Genomic DNA, 20,774 nt, shown 5'->3' with positions numbered 1-20,774 from the left:
AGCTTTATTTGAGCAATTCTTGCTGAATTTTCAAAGCCATTAATGAGATTCAATAGAATCTCTTTGGGTGCCAAAGCCTTGTTATATGAAGAATTGAGACTACAATTCTTCCAACAATTTAATACTTCCACTGTGTTTTCTGGTTATGCTTGTAGGTCCGTCCCTTGTAATTCTTTTACAAATTTGCCAGTTTAATGTATACTGATTAACAATGTCTTTTCTAATCCTATTTAAGTATATTCAGTCTTGTGAATATGAGGTTAAATTTAAATACAATTAAACTTCCATCAAATTTATCTTGCCTGATATGTTACATTAGTGGAAGGTATTGTGAAGTGTGGAGTGTTAGTGCTCTAAGGAGACTCTAAGTGTTCTAAGACTATCAAATCAGACTAAGACTATCAGACTTCATTGCCTAAAAAGAATTGTGTATATTCACAAGAATTGGGATGCTGGCTTATTATCAAATGGTAGCCTAGAGATGATAGATACAGTCATCACTGAGAGGTAGAGTTTTATCAGTTGATTTATCACTGAAAAATTATACACATCATTAAATAAATCAAAATCGGGGTGCCTGAGTGGCTCAGTTAGTTAAGCATACATCTGACTTCGACTCAGGTCGTGATCTCACGGTTTGTGAATTCAAGCCCCACATCGGGCTCTCTGCTGTCGGCACGGAGCCCGCTTCAGATCCTCTGTCCACTTCTCTCTTTGCTCCTCCCCCACTCATGCTCTCACTCTCTCAAAATAAATAAACTTTATTAAGGGCTTTAAAAGTAAATAAATGAATAAACAAACAAACAAGCCAAAATAGAGTATAAATACTGACTGATAATAAATATTGACTGGTATCTTGCCATGCCAAATGCAAATAAATACAATAAAAACAAGACTTTTTTCATTAACAGTCATAACACAATTAAAATATTGAGCTTAGGGGCACCTGGGTGGCTCAGTTGGGTTAAGCATCTGACTCTTCATTTCTGCTCAGGTCATGGTCTCACGGTTTGTGAGTTTGAGCCCCACCCACACCGGGCTCTGTGCTGGCAGTGTGGAGGCTGCTTGGGATTCTCTCTCTCCCCACCTCTCTCTCTCTCTCTCTCTCTCAAAATAAATACAGAGCTTTTTAAAAAATTAAAAAATAAAATTAAAAAAAATTGAGCTGAGAACGTTGATCTTTTTCTTCCTCTGAAAATATTATTGGAAAGGCTCATGGTCCACAGAAAGCAGACTTTAAGAGGTCTACATTCAGGATGTTTGACAGGTAGTGCCACAGAATCGGCATCTGTTGGGAGAATGAAGGCAACAGAACTGGGTGGGGGCAGAAGTCCAGTTGCAATGCAACAGCCACAAGGCCTTAGTAACCCCCCACAAGTCTCCGTGGAACTGGGACGGGATGGCCCTGCAGAGCTGCCCATGGGCAGTAGGGCTGAGCCTTTACATCTGTACCCATGGGATGAGGGCCATTATTGCAGGAAGGGCTAAGTGGAAGTTCCTACAACTTCTATTCCCTTCCAAGACAGTAAATGGCAAGCAATACTGCACCCTTGAGGGAATTATAGAAAGTAATCCTGCAATTAAAGACCTGAGAGAATGGGTCGCCTAGGTGGCTCAGTCATTGGGCATCTGTTTTCAATTCAGGTCATGATCTCACAGTTGGTGAGTTCCAGCCCCATGTCAGGCTCTGTGCTGACAGCTCAGAGCCTGGAGCCTGCTACAGATTCTGTGTCTCCTCTCTTTCTGCCCCTCCCCCACTCACCCTCTGTCTCTCTCTCTCTCTCTCAAAAATTAAATAAATGTTAAGAAAATTAAAAAAATCGGGGCGCCTGGATGGCGCAGTCGGTTAAGCATCCGACTTCAGCCAGGTCACGATCTCGCGGTCCGTGAGTTCGAGCCCCGCGTCAGGCTCTGGGCTGATGGCTCGGAGCCTGGAGCCTGTTTCCGATTCTGTGTCTCCCTCTCTCTCTGCCCCTCCCCCGTTCATGGTCTGTCTCTCTCTGTCCCAAAAATAAATAAAAAACGTTGAAAAAAAAATTAAAAAAAAAAAATTAATTAAAAAAAAAAAAAAAAAAAAAGAAAATTAAAAAAATCAAAAAGACCTGAGAGAAGCAAGGGTGGTGATACCTATCACATCTTCATTTAATTCACCAGTTTGGCTGCATTGTCAGCTTAACCTGATGGTGGCTCCAACGGTAGCTCCTGGCCCACACGCAGTATTTTTACTAGAAAAAAAAAAATCAACATATCCCCAGGTACTTGGGCTGCAGCTATTGACCTGGCTAATGCCTTTTTCTCTATACCTATTTGGAAGAACTACCAGAAGCAATTTTCTTTTACCTTTATAATACCTTCACAGCGTTGCCTCAGGGTTATGTCAACTCTCCTGCTCTTTGACATAAAATAGTTTGCAGAACTTGATCATCCTGACATTCCACAAAAGATCATCCAGGTGCCCTCCATAGTAACTTTTTAGTCAGTCAGTATTTATTTATTTATTTATTTATGTCAGTTAGTAATTTTTTAAGTAGACTTCATGCCCAGTGCAGAGTCCAATGCAGGGCTTGAATTCAGGACCCTGAGGTCAAGACTTGAGCTGAGATCAAGAGTTGGATGCTCAACTAACTGAGCCACCCAGGTGCCCCAATGTATAATAACTTCCAAGTGTGGAATTTTATATCTGTAACTAGCTTAAAAATTGTGGAGGGGTTTGGTAAAGTGAAGGTTTCCCACCTGGATATTCCCACAAAAATATTCTATCATTTGCTTAATTTATTAATTCAAATTTTCTACCTATTATTACTTATTATTATTTGTTCAACAAATATCTGACTGCCTCTTAGGAGCAAAGTAGCAGATACAATTCTCAACACATCAATGATTTAGAATTATGGTAAGAGTTGTGTGAATTCAGTCAACTTTTAAAAAATACAAACAGGGGCACCTGGGTGGCTCAGTCGACTTCGGCTTGGGTCATGATCTTGCGGTTTGTGAGTTCGAGCCCTGCTTTGGGCTCTGTGCTGACAGCTCAGAGCCTGGAGCCTGCTTTGGATTCTGTCTTCCTCTCTTTGTCCCTCCCCCATTCACACTGTGTCTGTCTCTCTCTCAAAAATAAACATTAAAAAAAATTTTTTTTTAACTTATAAGCTAAGAGGAAACATGCAAAAATGATAACATTCATGTTTGAGTGAAGGTACTAAAAATGTTTTCTCCTTATAGTTTTCTATACTCTCTGTATTCTTCTATTGAGCATTTTTACTTTTTATAAGGACAAGACAAAAAATTGTTTTAAAGATTCCTATTAAGAAAAAAAAAAAACGATTCTTAAAACCTTTCATACTTTTGTTCCTAGCATTGCCACTTTTTGTGTTAGGACCATGCATTTTACAGATTACCTGAAAAAACACGCTTTTTCCTTTTCACAGCCACACATTTGTGAAGTTGTACGTGCACATGAAACTCTGCCCTATCTTGCCCTTGTAATTTAGGATTCTTCATTTATGAGGCCTTGGACAAGCTACTTAATTTCTTTGACTCTCAATTTCTTTATCTTTTAAAGTAGGGGGGGGGGGAAAGAAGTGAAGCCAGAGACATAAATGACAATGTATGCAAATAACAAGGCAGGGAACACTTGGTGAATTTCAGGCACTGTGCTAGGAACTTTACACACATTTGTTCATCTCAAAAATAGCTCTTTTAAGTAAGAAGAATATCGCCAGTCCATTATTAAATGAACAAAGGATATGAACATACAATTTATTTATTTAATTAACAAATATTTATTGAGCAGCTACTATGTTTCAGGCACCATGCTAAAAGCAATACTAATGGTCAGTAAATACATGAACAAATGGTCATCTGTCTTAATCATAGTGAAAGGAATACAAGTGAAAACCAAGGTAACTTCCATTTTTCACCCATCAAATGGTCTACACATTTAAAATAAAATGTTTTCTCCAGGATTAGATGAATGTGGTGTTTTGGGATCTCTGCTACTGTGGGCAGATGCATGGAGGCATAATTTTCTTGAAGGCACTTAAGCAATGTGTCTAAACCAGCTGTCTAAAAATGTCCAACCAGAGAATGAAGCACTCCCAGTCATTTGTGGCTTCTGTATATCACTTGGGAATGTACCAAAACAAAAACAAAACAAAACAAAACAAAATAACAACCACAACACAAAAATGACTCCTTGGAAAATGGATACTTCAAGGTGGGAGGTAGGGTATGAACAAGGTGAGCCTGGAATATTTGTAGCAGACTGCAAGCAAGTGATCAAAGACTACTGCGGTCATACCAAAAGGACAGAGGAGCCAGGGGAAGGCGCTCCCACATTCCAAACATGGAACAATTTGAGTATCAATGAGAGTACAACCTAATTGTATTTAAATATATTAAATATGCTACACACACAGACCTAAACTCATAGGTTATCATGGCAGAATGCTAGGGAACCAACTCATTATTTTGAAACCAGTAAAGAGAAAGAAAGAAGCGTTTATCTCGCCTTTACTTACGGTAATAGGGAAAATCACGTAGCAGTTAAAGGGGAGTTTTTCTTCATAAAAATATCCTGGCTAATAAAAGAAGAAATAGGATACCATCCTGTAATCCTTAGTGGATTAATAGATCAATTGAACAATGGTTGCTAACATCATAAAAAGACACCTCAATGTTGTGTCTCAATACTAACCACCTGTAAATAGTCTTAGCCAAACACCACAGAACACCTCTTCAATCTGATCAAGCCTCTAGATACCAACTACCAATTTATAGGCAATACCAATAATAGAGGAGCATGTTAAACTACACCAGGGATTCAGTCAGCAAAAACTAGGCTCTGCGAAAATCTACAAGGCAAATGATCTAGTTTCTTCATAAAATAAATTACCAGGGGGGTAAAAAAGGATAAGAATGCACTGACAGAGACTTAAGAGATGTAACAACTGCAATTTGTAGACATAATTTGGATCTCAATTAACTTAAAAAATTTTTGTTTTTACATTTATTTATTTTCGAGAGACAGAGACAGAACGTGAGAAGGGGAGGGGTAGAGAGAAAAGGAGATGCAGAATCTGAAGCAGGCTCCAGGCTCTGAGCAAGCTGTCAGCACAGAACCTGACGTGGGGCTCAAACCCACGAACTGTGAGATCATGACCTGAGCCGAAGTTGAACACTTGACTGACTGAGCCACCCAGGTGCCCCTCAATTAACTTTAAAAAAAAATTGACATTTGTGAAACAATTAGAAATGGGAACACTGACCATCATCGTATGTGTAATGACAGTATTGTCATTTTTTTTAAGGAGTGAAAATCGTCTCTCAAGTCGTGATATACTGTAGATACGTACTGAAATATTTATAGATTAAATGATGTTGCCGGAATTTACTTCAAAACTAACATGAGGGTGGAGGAGTGGGTGGAGATACAGACACAACAAGATGGGCCATGGGCTAATAATTACTGAAGCTGGTGATGGGGGCACTGGAGGTACATTATAAGATTTTGTGTAAACAGAGAGTTTTAAAAATGTATATACATTTTGATCGAGCACTTCCACTTTCAGGAATGTATCTTAAAGAGGTATCACACATATAGAAAATAATTTATGTGCAAGGATATTTATTATACAATTGTTTGAAAGCAAAAATAATGGAAAAAACTAAATTGACAGGATAAATTATGAAACACATATACTATGCAGCTGTTAAGGAAGAATAAGGCAGCTATATATGTATCAATATGATCCAATTTCAAGGTGTATGGATAAGCAAAAATAACAAGTATAGAAATTTGCTACCATTTATGTAAAAATCTTTTTTATAAAGAGTGTTATATGTATGTCTACGCTTAGGCAAACATAAAAATCAGGCAGTACACACAAGAACTTGACAGCAGTGATAGGTACATAGAGTAACAGCAGAGGTGGAGTAGAGATTATATACCAAATTGTAACTTTAAGATATTTATCCTATGAGTGTGCTGTTACTATTCAAAGCGACACTTTTTAATGTCATAGCTTTGAACTCCTCCAAATGTACACTGTAATCGTTAAACCACTTAAAGTAAAATGACATACAGAACACTACTTCCTAATCCTGTGTAGGCAGTGACACACGCAGAAAATACAGGTGCTTTAGTCAACAGTCTGGATGACTGAGAAGATGGATGGCATCGGGACACAACAGGCCCTGTGCCCCAGCCACTGCCTGGACTGAGGGGATGTTTCCTTAAGATTCCCCAGATTCATTCACAGGCTCTGATCCGTATATCACTAGGGTTGGATCAGGGCTCTCTCCCCTACCATTGTCATCTCCCGGAGTTATATCAAAATTCTGAAAACATAATTAATCCACGACAGGTGAAATTCTAGACATTCTATTTAAAATTAGCTTCTAACTTTAGCCCCATGTCAGGCTCTGTGCTGACAGCTCAGATCCTGGAGCCTGCTTCAGATTCTCCCTCCCTCTCTGTCCCTTCTCCACTCGCACTCTTTCTCAAAAATAAACATTAAAAATAATTTTTTTAAATTAGCTTCTAACTTTGAAGAGATTGGATTCAATTAGCAGCAATTTTATTTATATTTATTTTCACAAATGATGATCATCTACAATTTGTTTCTTGGGAGCTATCCTTTTTTTTTTTTTTTTTTTTTTTTTTTATCATAGTTTTATTTAGCCTTGGAAATGAACTGGCAAGCTTCTCTCAGGGATTATCTATCTGTTCCTTGAAGTTTTAGTAGGCTAAACTGTTTTTAAAGGGAAGAGCTTTGATGTCTTTTTATGTCCTTCTACAATCATTCAGGTATTCCACATCTTCTTAAACCAGTTTTGATACTTTTGTAAAAATCCATTCTCTTTAAATTTCCAAATACATTAAAACCAGGCATAGTAGCTATTTAAAAGAAATACCCACCCCTTCCTTATTCATAAGGCTAAATGTTTTTCTTCTAGTTCAGAGTTGTCTTCCATCTTATAATATTGTTAAATAAACAACCTTCAGATTCAGCCTACTGTTGTTTTTTACTTTTTATTTTTAATTATCATTCTTACTATTGATACGGGTTTATGTGGTAATTTCCCTCTAATTTTTAGAGTTGACCATTCATCCATTCAATAGGCTTAGTATGTGACTGGCAATGAGTAAGTGCTGGAGATCTACATTTGGAGAACAAAGCCCTTACCTTCAATCCTGGGGTGACAGGAACATAGCTTTGGCTGTACGGAACTGGTTTTGATGTATAGAATTTTTTGACTGCTCTTGAGTTATACTTGGAAGTGGCTTTAGATTTCTAAGTGGGTCGATTTCTTTTGGCTACTCTTCTGTTAATTTCTAATCTTGTGACTTCCTAGCTTTCAATATCATGAAGACCTTCTTATGCTAATTATACTTTACTACTGTTTTCCAGAATGAATTATTGTTAACAAGTGGTTATGAAGGCTTTTTGTTATTTGGCACATTCATAAGGCCCTTCTCTCACATGAACTCCTTAACGGTAATACTGTTATAAATTAACAACAATAACTAATATTTATTGAACTATATATAGGGTTTATAAAAAATATCTGATAGTCCTCAGGAGAACTCTATCAGGTAAGTATAATGATTACTGCTTAAAAATAAGTAAACTGAGAAACAGGAAGATTGCATAATTTGTTCAATGCTATACAGTCGGTAACTGGTGGAACTGAGATAATACTAAATAATATGTATATCATGGTAAAAGGCACATTCAGAAAATACCTTAATAGGGTCATTTTCTCTTAGGAATTCTCAGAAGTTTAACACATTTTGTGTGGTAACAGAAAGGTTTTCTATAGTCACATTAATATTTTTTTCAGCATAAGTTTTCTGATGCTTAAGTAAGCAGTGAGTGTGAGGCAAAAAGAATTCCTGCATTTATTGAATTTTCTTCTGGTAGGAATAATCCCACGTTCCGTAATGGAAATGACAAGTGAGGGTTTTCTGACATTAATCACATTACATTACACATTACCTAATATTGAGTCAGGTGTGAAATCCATGTAAAGGCTTTCCTATACCCTTAACATTCAAGGCTTTCTAACCAGTATGGATCCTGTAGTGTTCGATGAGCTGCGAGCCAAGAACAAAGGCCTGCCCACATTCTCTACATTCATAAGGTTTGATACCAGGATGAATTCTCTGATGTTCAGTAAGTTGTGAACTACGAATAAAGGCCATTCCACATTCCCTACATTGATAGGGTTTCTCACAAGTATGAATTCGTTGATGATGAGTCAGTTGTGAAACACGGATAAAGGCTTTCCCACATTCCTTACATTCATAGGGTTTGTCACCTGTATGAATTCTTTGATGTTGAATAAGGTATGAACTACGACTAAAGGCCTTCCCACAGTCCTTACATTCATAGGGTCGGTCACCAGTATGAACCCTCTGATGTCGTGTAAGCTGTGCATGTTGTCTAAAAGCCTTCCCACATTCCTTACATTCGTAGGGTTTCTCCCCAGAATGAATTCTTTGATGTCGAGTAACTTCTGAGCTATGAATAAAGCCCTTCCCACATTCCTTACACTCATAGGGTTTCTCACCAGTATGAATCCTCTGGTGGACAGTAAGCTGTGAATGCTGTCTGAAGGCTTTCCCACATTCTTTACACTGATAGGGTCTTGCACCCGTATGAATTCTCCGATGAACAGTAAGTTGTGAGCCACGAATAAAAGCCTTCCCACAGTCTTTACACACATAGGGTTTCTCACCCGTGTGAGTTCTTTGATGAAGAATAAGTTGTGAATGCTGTCTAAAGGTCTTTCCACATTCTTTACATTCATAGGGTTTGACACCAGTATGAAGTCTTTGATGTAGAATAAGTTCTGAAGTACGACCAAAGGCCTTCCCACATTCCTTACAATCATAAGGTTTCTCACCTGTATGAATTCTCTGATGTTGAACAAGGTGTGAGGCACGACTAAAGGCCTTCCCACATTCCTTACAGTCAAATGGTTTTTCACCAGTATGAGTTTTCTGATGCTGAATAAGGTGTGAGCCACGGCTAAATGCTTTCCCACACTCATTACATTCGATCAGTTTCTCACCAATCTCATTGTTCTGATGTAAAGGGAGGGATGTGTGATGCTCAAAAGTGGGCATGTTTTCATATGTGATTTTTACTTGCTTGAAACAGCATTCCTGAGTTACTCGTTGTCTTTCAAATTGGCCTTTGCATTCCCAGTCATCTCCAAAACTGGAGCCCTCAAAATCACAGCATTTAAGGCTTTCCATGATCTCCCAATTGAATGACTCTACTTCAAAAATATCTTTTTGTGGAAATTTCTCACACCTGGACTCCAGCTCTGAAAAAGAAAAAAAGAAAGAAAGAAAAGAAAAGAAAAGAAAAAAAAGAAAAGAAAATACAAGCAAGCTTCATTAAGAGAAACAAAAAATTTTATAGCTGACTAGAGAGACAAAATGAAAATAACCTTAAAAAGTAAATGGCTTATGTAAGTCTCAAATATTGCTGTGCAATTTCCAAAGAGTACATGAAAGCACAAATATGATGAGGTGTCAGAAGGGAGCAAAAGAAATTAAGCTGGGTGTTCTTAATTTTTATATAGGTCTCTCTTCCACATCTTGCACCTGCCTTCATAATACTTTTATCAGTTGTAATTAGATTTTCATTTACTTATTCATCTGTTGATCTTTTTGTTTTGTTCCTCCTAAATATCCCCAAAGGTAAAAATACAGCCTTTCTCACTAGCTTTTGTAACCAAACCCTAGTATATAATAAACTTTTAATAATGGGTTGTTTGATGAACAAATACTGCATTCTAGAGACAGATAAGTAGAACACAATAGAAAGCCAGAAAGAGACTGGAGTTTATATGGAAATTGAATTTATTATAAAGGTGGTATTTCAAAGGGGAAAAGGATAATTTTTGTAATAAATAAAGTTGGACAACAGGATACTCATTTGGAAAAAGATAAAAGTGTATCCATCACCAAAAACCATAAAATACCTAAGAATAAACCTAACCAAAGAGGTGAAAAATCTATACACTGAAAACTATAGAAAGCTTATGAAAGAAATTGAAGAAGACACACACAAAAAAAGGAAAAACATTCCATGCTCATGGGTGGGAAGAACAAATATTGTTAAAATGCCAATACAAAGCAAACTACATATCCAATGCAATCCCTATCAAAATAACACCAGCATTCTTCACAGAGCTAGAATAGACATCCTAAAATTTGCATGGAATCAGAAAATACCCCGAATAGCCAAAGTGATCCTGAAAAAGAAAACCAAATCTGGAGGCATCACAATCCCGGACTTCAAGCTGTATTACAAAGCTTGACAAGTACCATCAAATACCATCAAGACAGTATGGTACTGGCACAAGAACAGACACATAGACCAATGAAGTACATAGATCTCTACAGAACAGAGAACCCAGAAATGGACCCACAAACATTTGGGCAACTAATCTTTGACAAAGCAGGGAAGAATATCCAATGGAAAAGAGACACTCTCTTCAGCAAATGGTGTTGGGAAAACTGGAGAGCAACATGCAGAAGAATGAACAAGGGCCACTTTCTTACACCATACACAAAAATAAACTCAAAATGGAGGAAAGACCTAAACATAAGACAGGAAGCCATCAAAATCCTAGAGGAGAAAACAGGCAACAACCTGTTTGACCTCAGCCACAGCAACTTCTTATGTGACATGTCTACAGAGACAAGGGAAATGAAAGCAAAAATGAACTGTTGGGGCCTCATCAAGACAAAAAGCTTCTGCACAGTGAAGGAAACAATCAGCAAAACTAAAAGGCAAACAATGGAATGGGAGAAGATATTTGCAAATGACATATCAAATAAAGAGTTATTATCCAAAATCTATAAAGAATTTATCAAACTCAACACCCAAAAAACAAATAATCCAGTAAAGAAATAGGCAAAAGACATGAATAGACACTTTTTCCAAAGAAGACATCCAGAGGGCTAATAGACACATTAAAAGATGCTCAACATCACTCATCATCAGGGAAATAAAAATCAAAACCACAATTAGATATCACCTCACACCTGTCAGAATGGCCAAAATTAACAACTCAGGCAACAACAGATATTGGTGAGGATACAGAAAAAAAGGAACCCTTTTGCACTGCTGGTGGGGATGCAAACTGGTGCAGCCACTTTGGAAAACAGTATGGAGGTTCCTCAAAAAATTAAAAATAGAACTACCCTATGACCCAGCAATTACACTACTAGGTGCTTATCCAAAGGATACAGGAGTGCTGTTCCAAAGGGGCACATGCACCATCGACAATAGCCAAAGTATGGAAAGAACCCAAATGTCCACTGACTGATGAATGGATAAAGATGTGGTGTGTATACACAATGGAATATTACTCGGCAATCAAAAAAAAAAAAAAAAAAAAAAAGAAATCTTGCCATTTGCAACAATGTGGATGGAGCTAGAGTGTATTTTAAAAAAACTTTTTTTTTTAACATTTATTTATTATTGAGAAACAGAGAGAGACAGAGCATGAGTATGGGAGGGGCAGAGAGAAGGGGAGACAGAATCTGAAGCAGGCTCCAAGCTCTGAGCTGTCAGCACAGAGCCTGACGCGGAGCTTGAACTCACGAACTGCGAGATCATGACCTGAGCTGAAGTCAGATACTTAACTGACTGAGCCACCCAGGTGCCCTAGAGTATATTATGTTAAGCAAAATAAGTCAGTTAGAGAAAGACAAATATCATATGATTTCACTCATATGTGGAATTTAAGATATAAAACAGATGAACATAAAGGAAGGGAAGCAAAAATAATATAAAAACAGGAGAGAGACAAACCATAAGAGACAAATGCAGAGAACAAACTGAGGGTTGCTAGAGGGGTTTTGGGTGGGGGATGGGCTAAATGGGCTAAGAGGATGTTTGTTAGGATGAGAACTGGGTGTTATATGTAAGTGATGAATCACTAAATTCTATTCCTGAAATCATTATTACACTATAAGTTAACTTGGATGTAAATTTAAAAAAATAAAAATAAATAAATTAGATACAAATTTGTCATTTAAAAAAAAAATGTATCCATATGTTATGCCACCATATACCAGAACAAACTCCAAGTAGAGTTTTAATGTTAAAAGAAAATGGAAACCATACAAATACTAGGAGGAAACAAAGTAGATACTTTATAACCTAGGTATGGGTAAACCTAACAATGAAACAATGACTCAAAATTCAAAAGGAACCAAAGCAAAGACTAGTAAATTCCATATGTAAAGGTGAAAAACAAAAGAAAACAAAACTTGCACATGAACAAAAAACACCAAAAGTAAAATCAAAAAACAAGTGACAGGAAAATACTTAAAACTTAAAAAAAATTTTTTTTAAATGTTTATTTATTTTTGAGAGATAGAGTGAAGTAGAGGAGGGGCAGAGAGAGAGGGAGACACAGAATCTGAAGCAGGCTCTAGGCTCTGAGCTGTCAGCACAGAGCCCAACATGGGGCTCGAACCCATGAACCATGAGATCATGACCTGAGCCAAAGTCGGACGCTCAACCAACTGAGCTATCCAGGTACCCCCTTAAACTTATATGGCAGGTAATGGGATAATCTTTATGATTTATGAAAAGTTCTTTAAAAATTGAGAAAATATTCCCAAAAAAGTTAATCATACAATTATCATCTGGTCCAACAATCCCACTCTTAGGTATATACCCAAAAGAAGTGAAAACAGGCACTTAAATACTTGTATATCCATGGTCACAGGAACATTATTCACAATAGCCAAAAGGTGGAAAGAACCCAAGCATCCATCAACAGACAAATGGATAAACAGAATGTGGTATATACACACAACGGAAAACACTCAGCTTTTCTAAAAATTCTGGTAAGTGCTACAACATGGATGAACCTTGAAAACATTATGCTACATGAAATACATGAGATAACCTAGAATAGTCACATTTATAAAGACAGGAAGTAGAACAGAGGTAACTAGGGGCTGGGAGAAAGGGAAAATAGACAGTCATTGTTTCATGGATAGAGTTTTTATTTGGGATAATGAGTAAGTTCTGGGGTAGTGGTGATGGGTGCCCAACACTGGGAATGTAATTAATGCTACTGGATTGTATACTTAAAAATGGCTAGGGAAGCCTGGGTGGCTCAGTTGGTTAAGCATCTGACTCTTTGATTTCGTCTCAGGTCATGATCTCATGGTTTGTGGGTTCAAGCCTCATGCTGGGCTCTGCGCTGTCAGCATGGAGCTTGCTTGGGATTCTCTCTCCCTCTCTCTCTGCCCCTCCCCTGCTTGCGCATGTGCATGCTCTCTCTGTCTCTCTCTCAAAATAAATAAATAAATAGGGGTGCCTGGGTGCCTCAGCTGGTTAAACATCTGACTTCGGCTCAGGTCATGATCTCACGGTTCATGGGTTTGAGCCCCGAATCAGGCTCTGTGCTGACAGCTCAGAGCCTGGAGCCTGCTGTGGATTCTTGGTCTCCCTCTCTCTCTGCTCCCACCAGGTTCTCCCTCTCCTTCCCTCCCTCCCTCCCTCTCTCTCTCTGAAAAATAAAAAATAAAACATTAAAAAAATAATAATAAATTTATGAAATATAAGAACAACAATAGTATGAAACTAGAATTCCAGATCATTAAAACAAAATCAGAATGGGGTGAGGGTGAGGATGAATCTAGGCAAGGGCCAACAAACTTTTTCTGGAAAGGACCAGATAGTAAATGTTTTAGGCCTTGTGGACCACATAAGGTGTCTGTAGCATATGCATGCATGCATGTGTGTGTGTGTCCCTCTGTCTGTCTATCTTTAAGCCCTATCTATCTATCTATCTATCTATCTATCTATCTATCTATCTATCTATCTATCTACCTACCTACCTACCTACCTACCTACCTACCTTTAAGCCCTTTCAAAATGTAGAAACTATTCTTAGTTTGTAGGTGGTACAAGAAGTGGCCACGGGTTGGATCTGACCCACTGATTGTAGTCTGCCAAACCCTGGTAAGGCACAGGGAAGTAAAATATGGTAAAAGTCTTACTTTGCTCAGAAAAGACATTCAAAGATGCTATTTCATACCATTCTCCAATAAAAGAAACCAGGGCTTCTTTGAGGAATGGCTGGGGCAGGAAAAATACAAGATAAACCTGAAACATGCTGTGGTAAAATAAGGAAGTCCTCAAAACAGAATGAGGACATGTCAAGAGAACCCAGGAACAACCTGAAGGTGTTCCCAATGGCCAAAGCTTGAATAATTTGAACAACAAAATAAATAATGTATTTATTTTGTTCAATTGTACTGGGCTACAACCCATAGAATAAATACCCATGAGCCCATATTAATAAAAATAAATCACTGAATAAATAAATGAATGGGAAAGGGAGAAGGGACAGCTTTTTCTTACAGGAGAATTCCAATTAATAAATTTAGAAGGAATAAGGTACAAAGAAAATCAACACGAGGCAACACTATTGTAATGACTGCTACAGAGAAGATCCACCAATGGATGCTAAAATCAGTAGGCAAAATGTATATTCTCAAAGTATCTCCCCCCAAGATAATTACCAATTATAGATGGAAAAATAGTAACTTTATAGGGACAAACACAAGAGACACTACCTTAACCAAGTGATCAAGTTTAACACTACCAGTATTAAATCATGTTAACACCAAGTACTCTCCACAATAGTACTCATCAAAAGTATCAAGGTCACGAAAGACTGAAGAACTATCACAGATTAGAAGATGCTAAGGAGACACAATAACTAAATGTAACAGGGGATCTGGGACTGGATCCTAGGACAGAAAGAGAACATTAGGGGAAAATCTGACAAAATTCTAATAACATCTATATTGGTTAATACTACTGTACCAATGGTAATTTCCTAGTTTTGATAACTGTACTATGGTTATGTAAAATGTTAACATTCGTGGAAGCCGGGGGAAAGGCATATGGGAATTCTAACAATTTTGCTAGTTTTCTATAAGCCTAAAAATTATTCAAAATAAAAAAGTTAAACACTTTACTAAAAAGAAAAAAATTCTATTTCAGTCTTGAGGTAGGTAAAGAAACACAGTTTTAAGTACATTTTAAATTTATTATTATTTATTTATTTATTTAGTGAGCGCTCATACATGCAAGTGGGGCAGGGGCAGAGAGAGAGGGAGAGCAAGAACCCCAAGCAGGCTCTACACACAGCAAGGAGCCCTAAGCAGGGCTCAATCTCACTACTGGGATGTCACGGCCTGAGACAGTATCAAGAGTCAGATGCTTAACCTACGGAACCACCAAGGTACCCCAATATTTAAAAGTCCTATTAAAGACTATTCTTTCAAAGCAATACGAAGTACAACTTTAAAATCATTTGAGGGTAGAAAGAGGGATAATCAAAGGTGAGCAGAATGGAAATAGCCAGAAATAGAAGTGAAGAACAGAACATATGAAATAAAATGACAGGAATAAGAATAGACACATTAGTCATTACAATAATGAGAATAGATTGAATCCCCTTATTAAAGTGCAAGAACCTTGGATTGATTCAAAGAAGAAACTCTAACAGAATCTTGAGTACATGGACACACTTCAAGTGGCTGTGACTTTTTAAAAAAAGGATACGCAAGGATATGTCATAATTTTTAGACCAAAAAAAGAGGGCATTTGATGGAATATCAGAAAAAATATAATTCAAGTTTTACAAAAATGTAAAATACAATGACATTACATATAATACAAGAAACAGTTCTTAGAACTTCATAGCACAGTACAGAGAAAGTTAAAAGGACATGCAGATTTGAGCGCCTAAGTGGCTCAGTTGGTTAAGTGTCTGACTTCGGCTCAGGTCATTATCTCACAGTTTGTGGGTTCAAGCCCTGCATTAGGCTCTCTGCTGTCAGCACAGAGCCCTCTTTGAATCCTCTTCACCCTCCCTTTGTACCCTTCCCCAGCATAAATAAACATTTAAAAAAAAAAAAAAAAAGGACATGCAGATTCTAAATCATATAATCAAAACGATGAGAGATAAACAGAGAGGCATTTCCTTTCCAAGTAACACTAGTTTTAAATATATGTAGGGGTGCCTGGGTGGCTCAGTTGGTGAAGCGTCTGACTTCGGCTTAGTTCACGACCTTGCAGCTCGTGAGTTCGAGTCCTGCGTCGGGCTCTGTGCTGACACCTCAGAGCCTGGAGCCTGCTTCCAATTCTGTGTCTCCCTCTCTCACTACCCCTCCCCCACTCTCTTACTCTCTTTCAAAAATAAATAAACATTAAAAATTTAAAAAATAAATAAATATATGTAGAGAACATTTTCCAAAATTGGAACAACTTGACCTAGTGATGACATTGGAAGAGAAAAGTCAGTGGTAGGATTTCTTCTTTGGAAAATTCCTGCTAACACATTAATCCCATTCTCATTTAAAATATCCTACTGGCTGGTTCAGTCAGTATAGCATGGGAATCTTGATCTCAGGGTTGTGATTCCAGCCCTATGTTGAGGGTAGAGATTACTTAAAAATTAAATCTTTAAAATGAAACAAACAAATATATAAAATATCCTATGAGAAAGAAGGTAAAGACCTTTTTGTTTTGTTTTGTTTTGTTTTGAGGGAGAGTATGAACACAAGTGAGGAGGGGCAGAGAGACAGGGAGAGAGAAAAAATCTGTGCTGTCACAACAAAGCCTAATGTGGGGCTTGATCCCACAAACTGTGAGATCATGACCAGAATTGAGATCAAGAGTCAGACACTTAACCCACTGAACCACCCAGTCTCCCCAAAGACATTTTCATATGGTCAAAAACAGAATTTATGGAACAGACCTACACAAAAGGAAATTTTTAGGTGTTCTTTAGATAGAGAAAAAAATAATCCCAATGAAAATAAATAAATAACAACAACAACAGAGGAGTTGGGGGGGTAACTGGTAAGTATTCAAAGATACCAGTATTGCCCAGCAAGTGCCAATTAATAATACTTGATAACTTTTATTTAATGGTCATTACTGCCTGGCATTGTTCTGGGAATTTCACATTATTAACTCCTATAACAACCATAATAATTACACGAAGGGGGCTCTATTTTTATCTCATTTGCAAAGGAGAAAACTGAAGCACAGAGATTTTAAGCAATTTACCTAAACTCACAGATCCAGTAATTGGCAGAGCTAAGATTTGAACTCAATCTGATTCCCAAGTCAGTCCCTTAGCCATTACATGACCTTATCTCTCAAACATTTAGAGAATGAATTGCTGAATTGGGTAAAATGAGCTGTTTTAAGAAAATAAGTATTTTTAAAAATTTTTTAATGTTTCTTTTTGAAAGAAAGAGAATGAGAGTGGGGGAGGGGCAGAGAGGGAGACACAGAATCTGAAGCAGGTTCCAGGCTCTGAGCTGTCAGCACAGATCCCAACCCTGAGCTCAAAACCACAAACTGGGGGGCGCCTGGGTGGCGCAGTCGGTTGGGCGTCCGACTTCAGCCAGGTCACGATCTCGCGTTCCGTGGGTTCGAGCCCCGCGTCAGGCTCTGGGCTGATGGCTCGGAGCCTGGAGCCTGTTTCCGATTCTGTGTCTCCCTCTCTCTCTGCCCCTCCCCCGTTCATGCTCTGTCTCTCTCTGTCCCAAAAATAAATAAAAAACATTGAAAAAAAAAAAAAAAAAACAAAAACCACAAACTGGGAGATCATGACCTGAGCTGAAGTTGGACGCTTAGCCAACTGAGCCACCCAGGCGCCCCGAAAGTATTTTTTAAGGGATGAAGATGCTTTCAGGAAAAAGAATCCAAAGTACAGGTAAAAGTGGAGCAAAAGGGGAAAAAGGGAGCATGTTCTTTTTGAAGTGGGAGGAAAATATGCAAGAAGAAAGGATAATGGGGGTAAGGGCAAGGTTCCCTTGGGAGCTGAGGCTGACACAATCTCTGCTCTTTGTGTCTTCATGTCTCAGGCTGTTCTACAGTTTTCAGTACACCTTGGAGGGGAGCCTCTCAGTAATGACTTAAGTTACTGCTGTCAGTTGACTCACCTACTGGCTATTATCATTCCCAATGACCTCCCCCACTAGATCACCCCTCACTCACCTGGACACCATGGTCCTGTCATATCATTTGCAATCATCCAGGGTTCTCTCCCTTGCTCCAGTAAGGAAATGAGGTCAGGCTTAGAAATGGAAAGTCCTGTTAATAGGAAAAGAAATGGAGCATAATTGTCCTGTTCCAAAATTCAAACACAGTCCCTTGGTCACCAAGGAAAGAGACAATTATGAAGGAAGGAATGAAGGAAGGTGTAAAGTTTGTCCAAAGGACAGGAAGACAGAGGTGCTAATGGAACTACCCCTTTGCACATCCATAAACCACAAAGAATTCCCTTGGAAACAGAGAGCAGAAATTTAGCCAGAAACCTATAGGTCTCCCTAGAAATTCACTGTGAAGAAACCAGAAATTCCAGAAGGCTAGTCCTGAGTTATTTAGAGTAGATAGCTATGGTGGTCATTCTCCATTTGCCCTCTCCTCCCCACTCAATCCATTCCTTGCTCTGTGCCCCACACAGCTTACCTGGAGGGACTGTACTATCCTGGCTCTGTGGTTTCTCCTTGGGTTTGGCATATGGAAGCATCAGCAGAAGGCCAGTGGGTAGGATGAGAGAGCTCAGGGTATTTATCCTTCTCCCTCTCTCCTCTCACCCAGGAGTTTTGGAGGCAGCTACAGTTGCTGCCAGGCAGGCCCTTCTCCATGACTCTAGCTCTCACCATTGTCCAGGGGCAGTTTCCTCTCTTTACCTTTTCCTGCCAGAGGTGATAACAACCTACCACTGTTACAGTCCCTGGAAGCTTCGTTTCCTGTCTGGCCCTAGATTATATAACATCCTTACCTAGTGACACCAAGTTACTGAAGTTCTCCAGAGTCACATCCCTGTACAAGTTTCTCTGGGCAGGTTCCAGGCACTTCCATTCTTCCTGAGAAAACTCTATGGCCACATCCCTGAATGTTACCAACCCCTGAAATAATAAACCCATGCATTACTAGTAAATGAGAGGGCTTTTATTTTTTACACTTATTACAAAATTTTTCAAAAAATATACCAAAGTATACAGAGTAGTATGACCCCCATGAATCCATTGCTCTGCTTCAACAATTAGTAAGACTTTGCAAGACTTTTCAAATCTTGTTTTATTTCCTTTTTTTTTTAACCCCTCGTGTATTTTGAGGCAGATCTTACATACCAAATACCAAACATCATAGTATTTTATCCATAAATACTTTAGTACCTAGCAGATTAGCCCTTTTTTAAAAAAAGTATAACAACCAGAATATCATTATTATACTTAATAAAATTAACAATAACTTCCTAACAACCAGATCAAGTTTCAAATTGCCCCAATCTTCTCAAAAGTAATTTTTTACAGTTGGTTTGTTCAAATCAAGATTCAGATTAAATCCACACATTGCATTTAGTGAGTAGGTTTCCTTAAGTCTCTAGAATCTATAAGAGCCCCTCGAAACCCTTCAAATATTTTTATTGCTATTTATTTATTAATTAAAGAAACATTTGAATCAGTAGAATCTCCCACATTCTTGGCTGATTGCATCTTCATGGAACAGTTTAAAATGTTGCTTTACTTCCATACTTTCTGTGAAAAGGTAGTTAGATCTGGAGGCCTGATTCACATTGTTTTTTGGAGGGGCAGGAATATGTCAGAGGTGGTGCTGGGTACTTCCTATAGCTTCCATCAGGAGGCACATAATAACTGTACCATTTTTAATGAGGTTAAAATTGATGAGTAGGTTCAGGTATTGACAACCTGACTCATCCAGGAAAACGTCTGTAGGATAGAGAAGATATGGAGACGGGCACTGTAGGAAGCAGGTGATCAAACAAGCAAGCTATGGAGGAGTGCCTATGCCATGAAGGTAGTATAATAAGCACATTTATTTGGCTAGAGGCCTACATTCATTTCAATATTCCTATAACTGGAACTAAAACCTCTTTCATACAGTAGGACTCTTCTATAGTCTACAAGGGCCTGGGAACGAACAAAATCTAGCTAAGTGGGATCTTACAAATAAACAAAATAGCATATACAAAATACACAGCAAACAAAAGCCTTGTCAATAATAAAGGCTTTTAAAAATGAATCCTTTACCCTTTCTCCATGGAGAGAGAGAAAAAAAAAAAAGATAGGATCCAAAATGTCTTATAAATCTCTATCTTAAAATATAGGACTGGGATGCAGATTACTTAAAAAAAAAAAAAAAAAAAAAAAGTAACAATCCAAACCACAAAATTGGGAGAAAATATTTACAAATCTTATAACTGATAAGGATCCAGTATATATAAAGAAGTCTTACAATTCAACAATAAAAAAAAAATTAAAAACTAAGCAAAGAATTTGATTTCTCCAAAGAAGATATACAGATGGCCAATAAGCATATGAAAAGAGATGTTCAATACCACTAATCATTAGGGAAATGAAAATCAAAATAACAATAAGATGCCACTTCATGTCCTTTAGGATGGCTATTACCAAAAAAGACAAAATAACACATGTTGGTGAGGATGTGGAGAAATCAGAACACATTGCTGACAGGTATGTAAAATGCAGCAGCCACTTTGGAAAAGTTTTGGCAGTTTCTCAAAATGTTAAACATAGAATTATGTAGGTATAGAGAAATGAAAATGTTATGTCCACCCCAAAACCCTGGTATACACCAATGTTCACAGCAGCATTATTCATGATAGCCAAAAAGCAGAAATAACCCAAATGTCCATAAACTGATGAA

At 37.9% G+C, this 20,774-nt stretch overlaps 1 protein-coding gene across 3 annotated transcripts in view; it reads right to left on the bottom strand.

Moving 5' to 3' along the window:
- Positions 1–6,558: 6,558 nt before the first annotated feature.
- The window catches only part of ZNF565 (zinc finger protein 565), a 32,296-nt gene continuing 18,080 nt past the window's right edge, over positions 6,559–20,774 (bottom strand). For all 3 annotated transcript variants that reach the window (XM_042919088.1, XM_042919089.1, XM_042919090.1), the window contains 3 exons: positions 18,865–18,991; positions 18,075–18,170; positions 6,559–9,333 (listed from right to left, as the gene is read on the bottom strand). In XM_042919088.1, the coding sequence (XP_042775022.1) occupies positions 8,063–9,333; positions 18,075–18,170; positions 18,865–18,991 (1,494 nt within the window). In that variant the 3' untranslated portion in view covers positions 6,559–8,062. The remainder of the gene's footprint in view (positions 9,334–18,074; positions 18,171–18,864; positions 18,992–20,774) is intronic.

Source organism: Panthera leo, chromosome E2 (assembly GCF_018350215.1).
Source record: "Panthera leo isolate Ple1 chromosome E2, P.leo_Ple1_pat1.1, whole genome shotgun sequence".
Taxonomy (NCBI): Eukaryota; Metazoa; Chordata; class Mammalia; order Carnivora; family Felidae; genus Panthera; species Panthera leo.
Note: the sequence above shows the minus strand (reverse complement) of the source record. Positions and strands in the feature narration are given on the sequence as shown.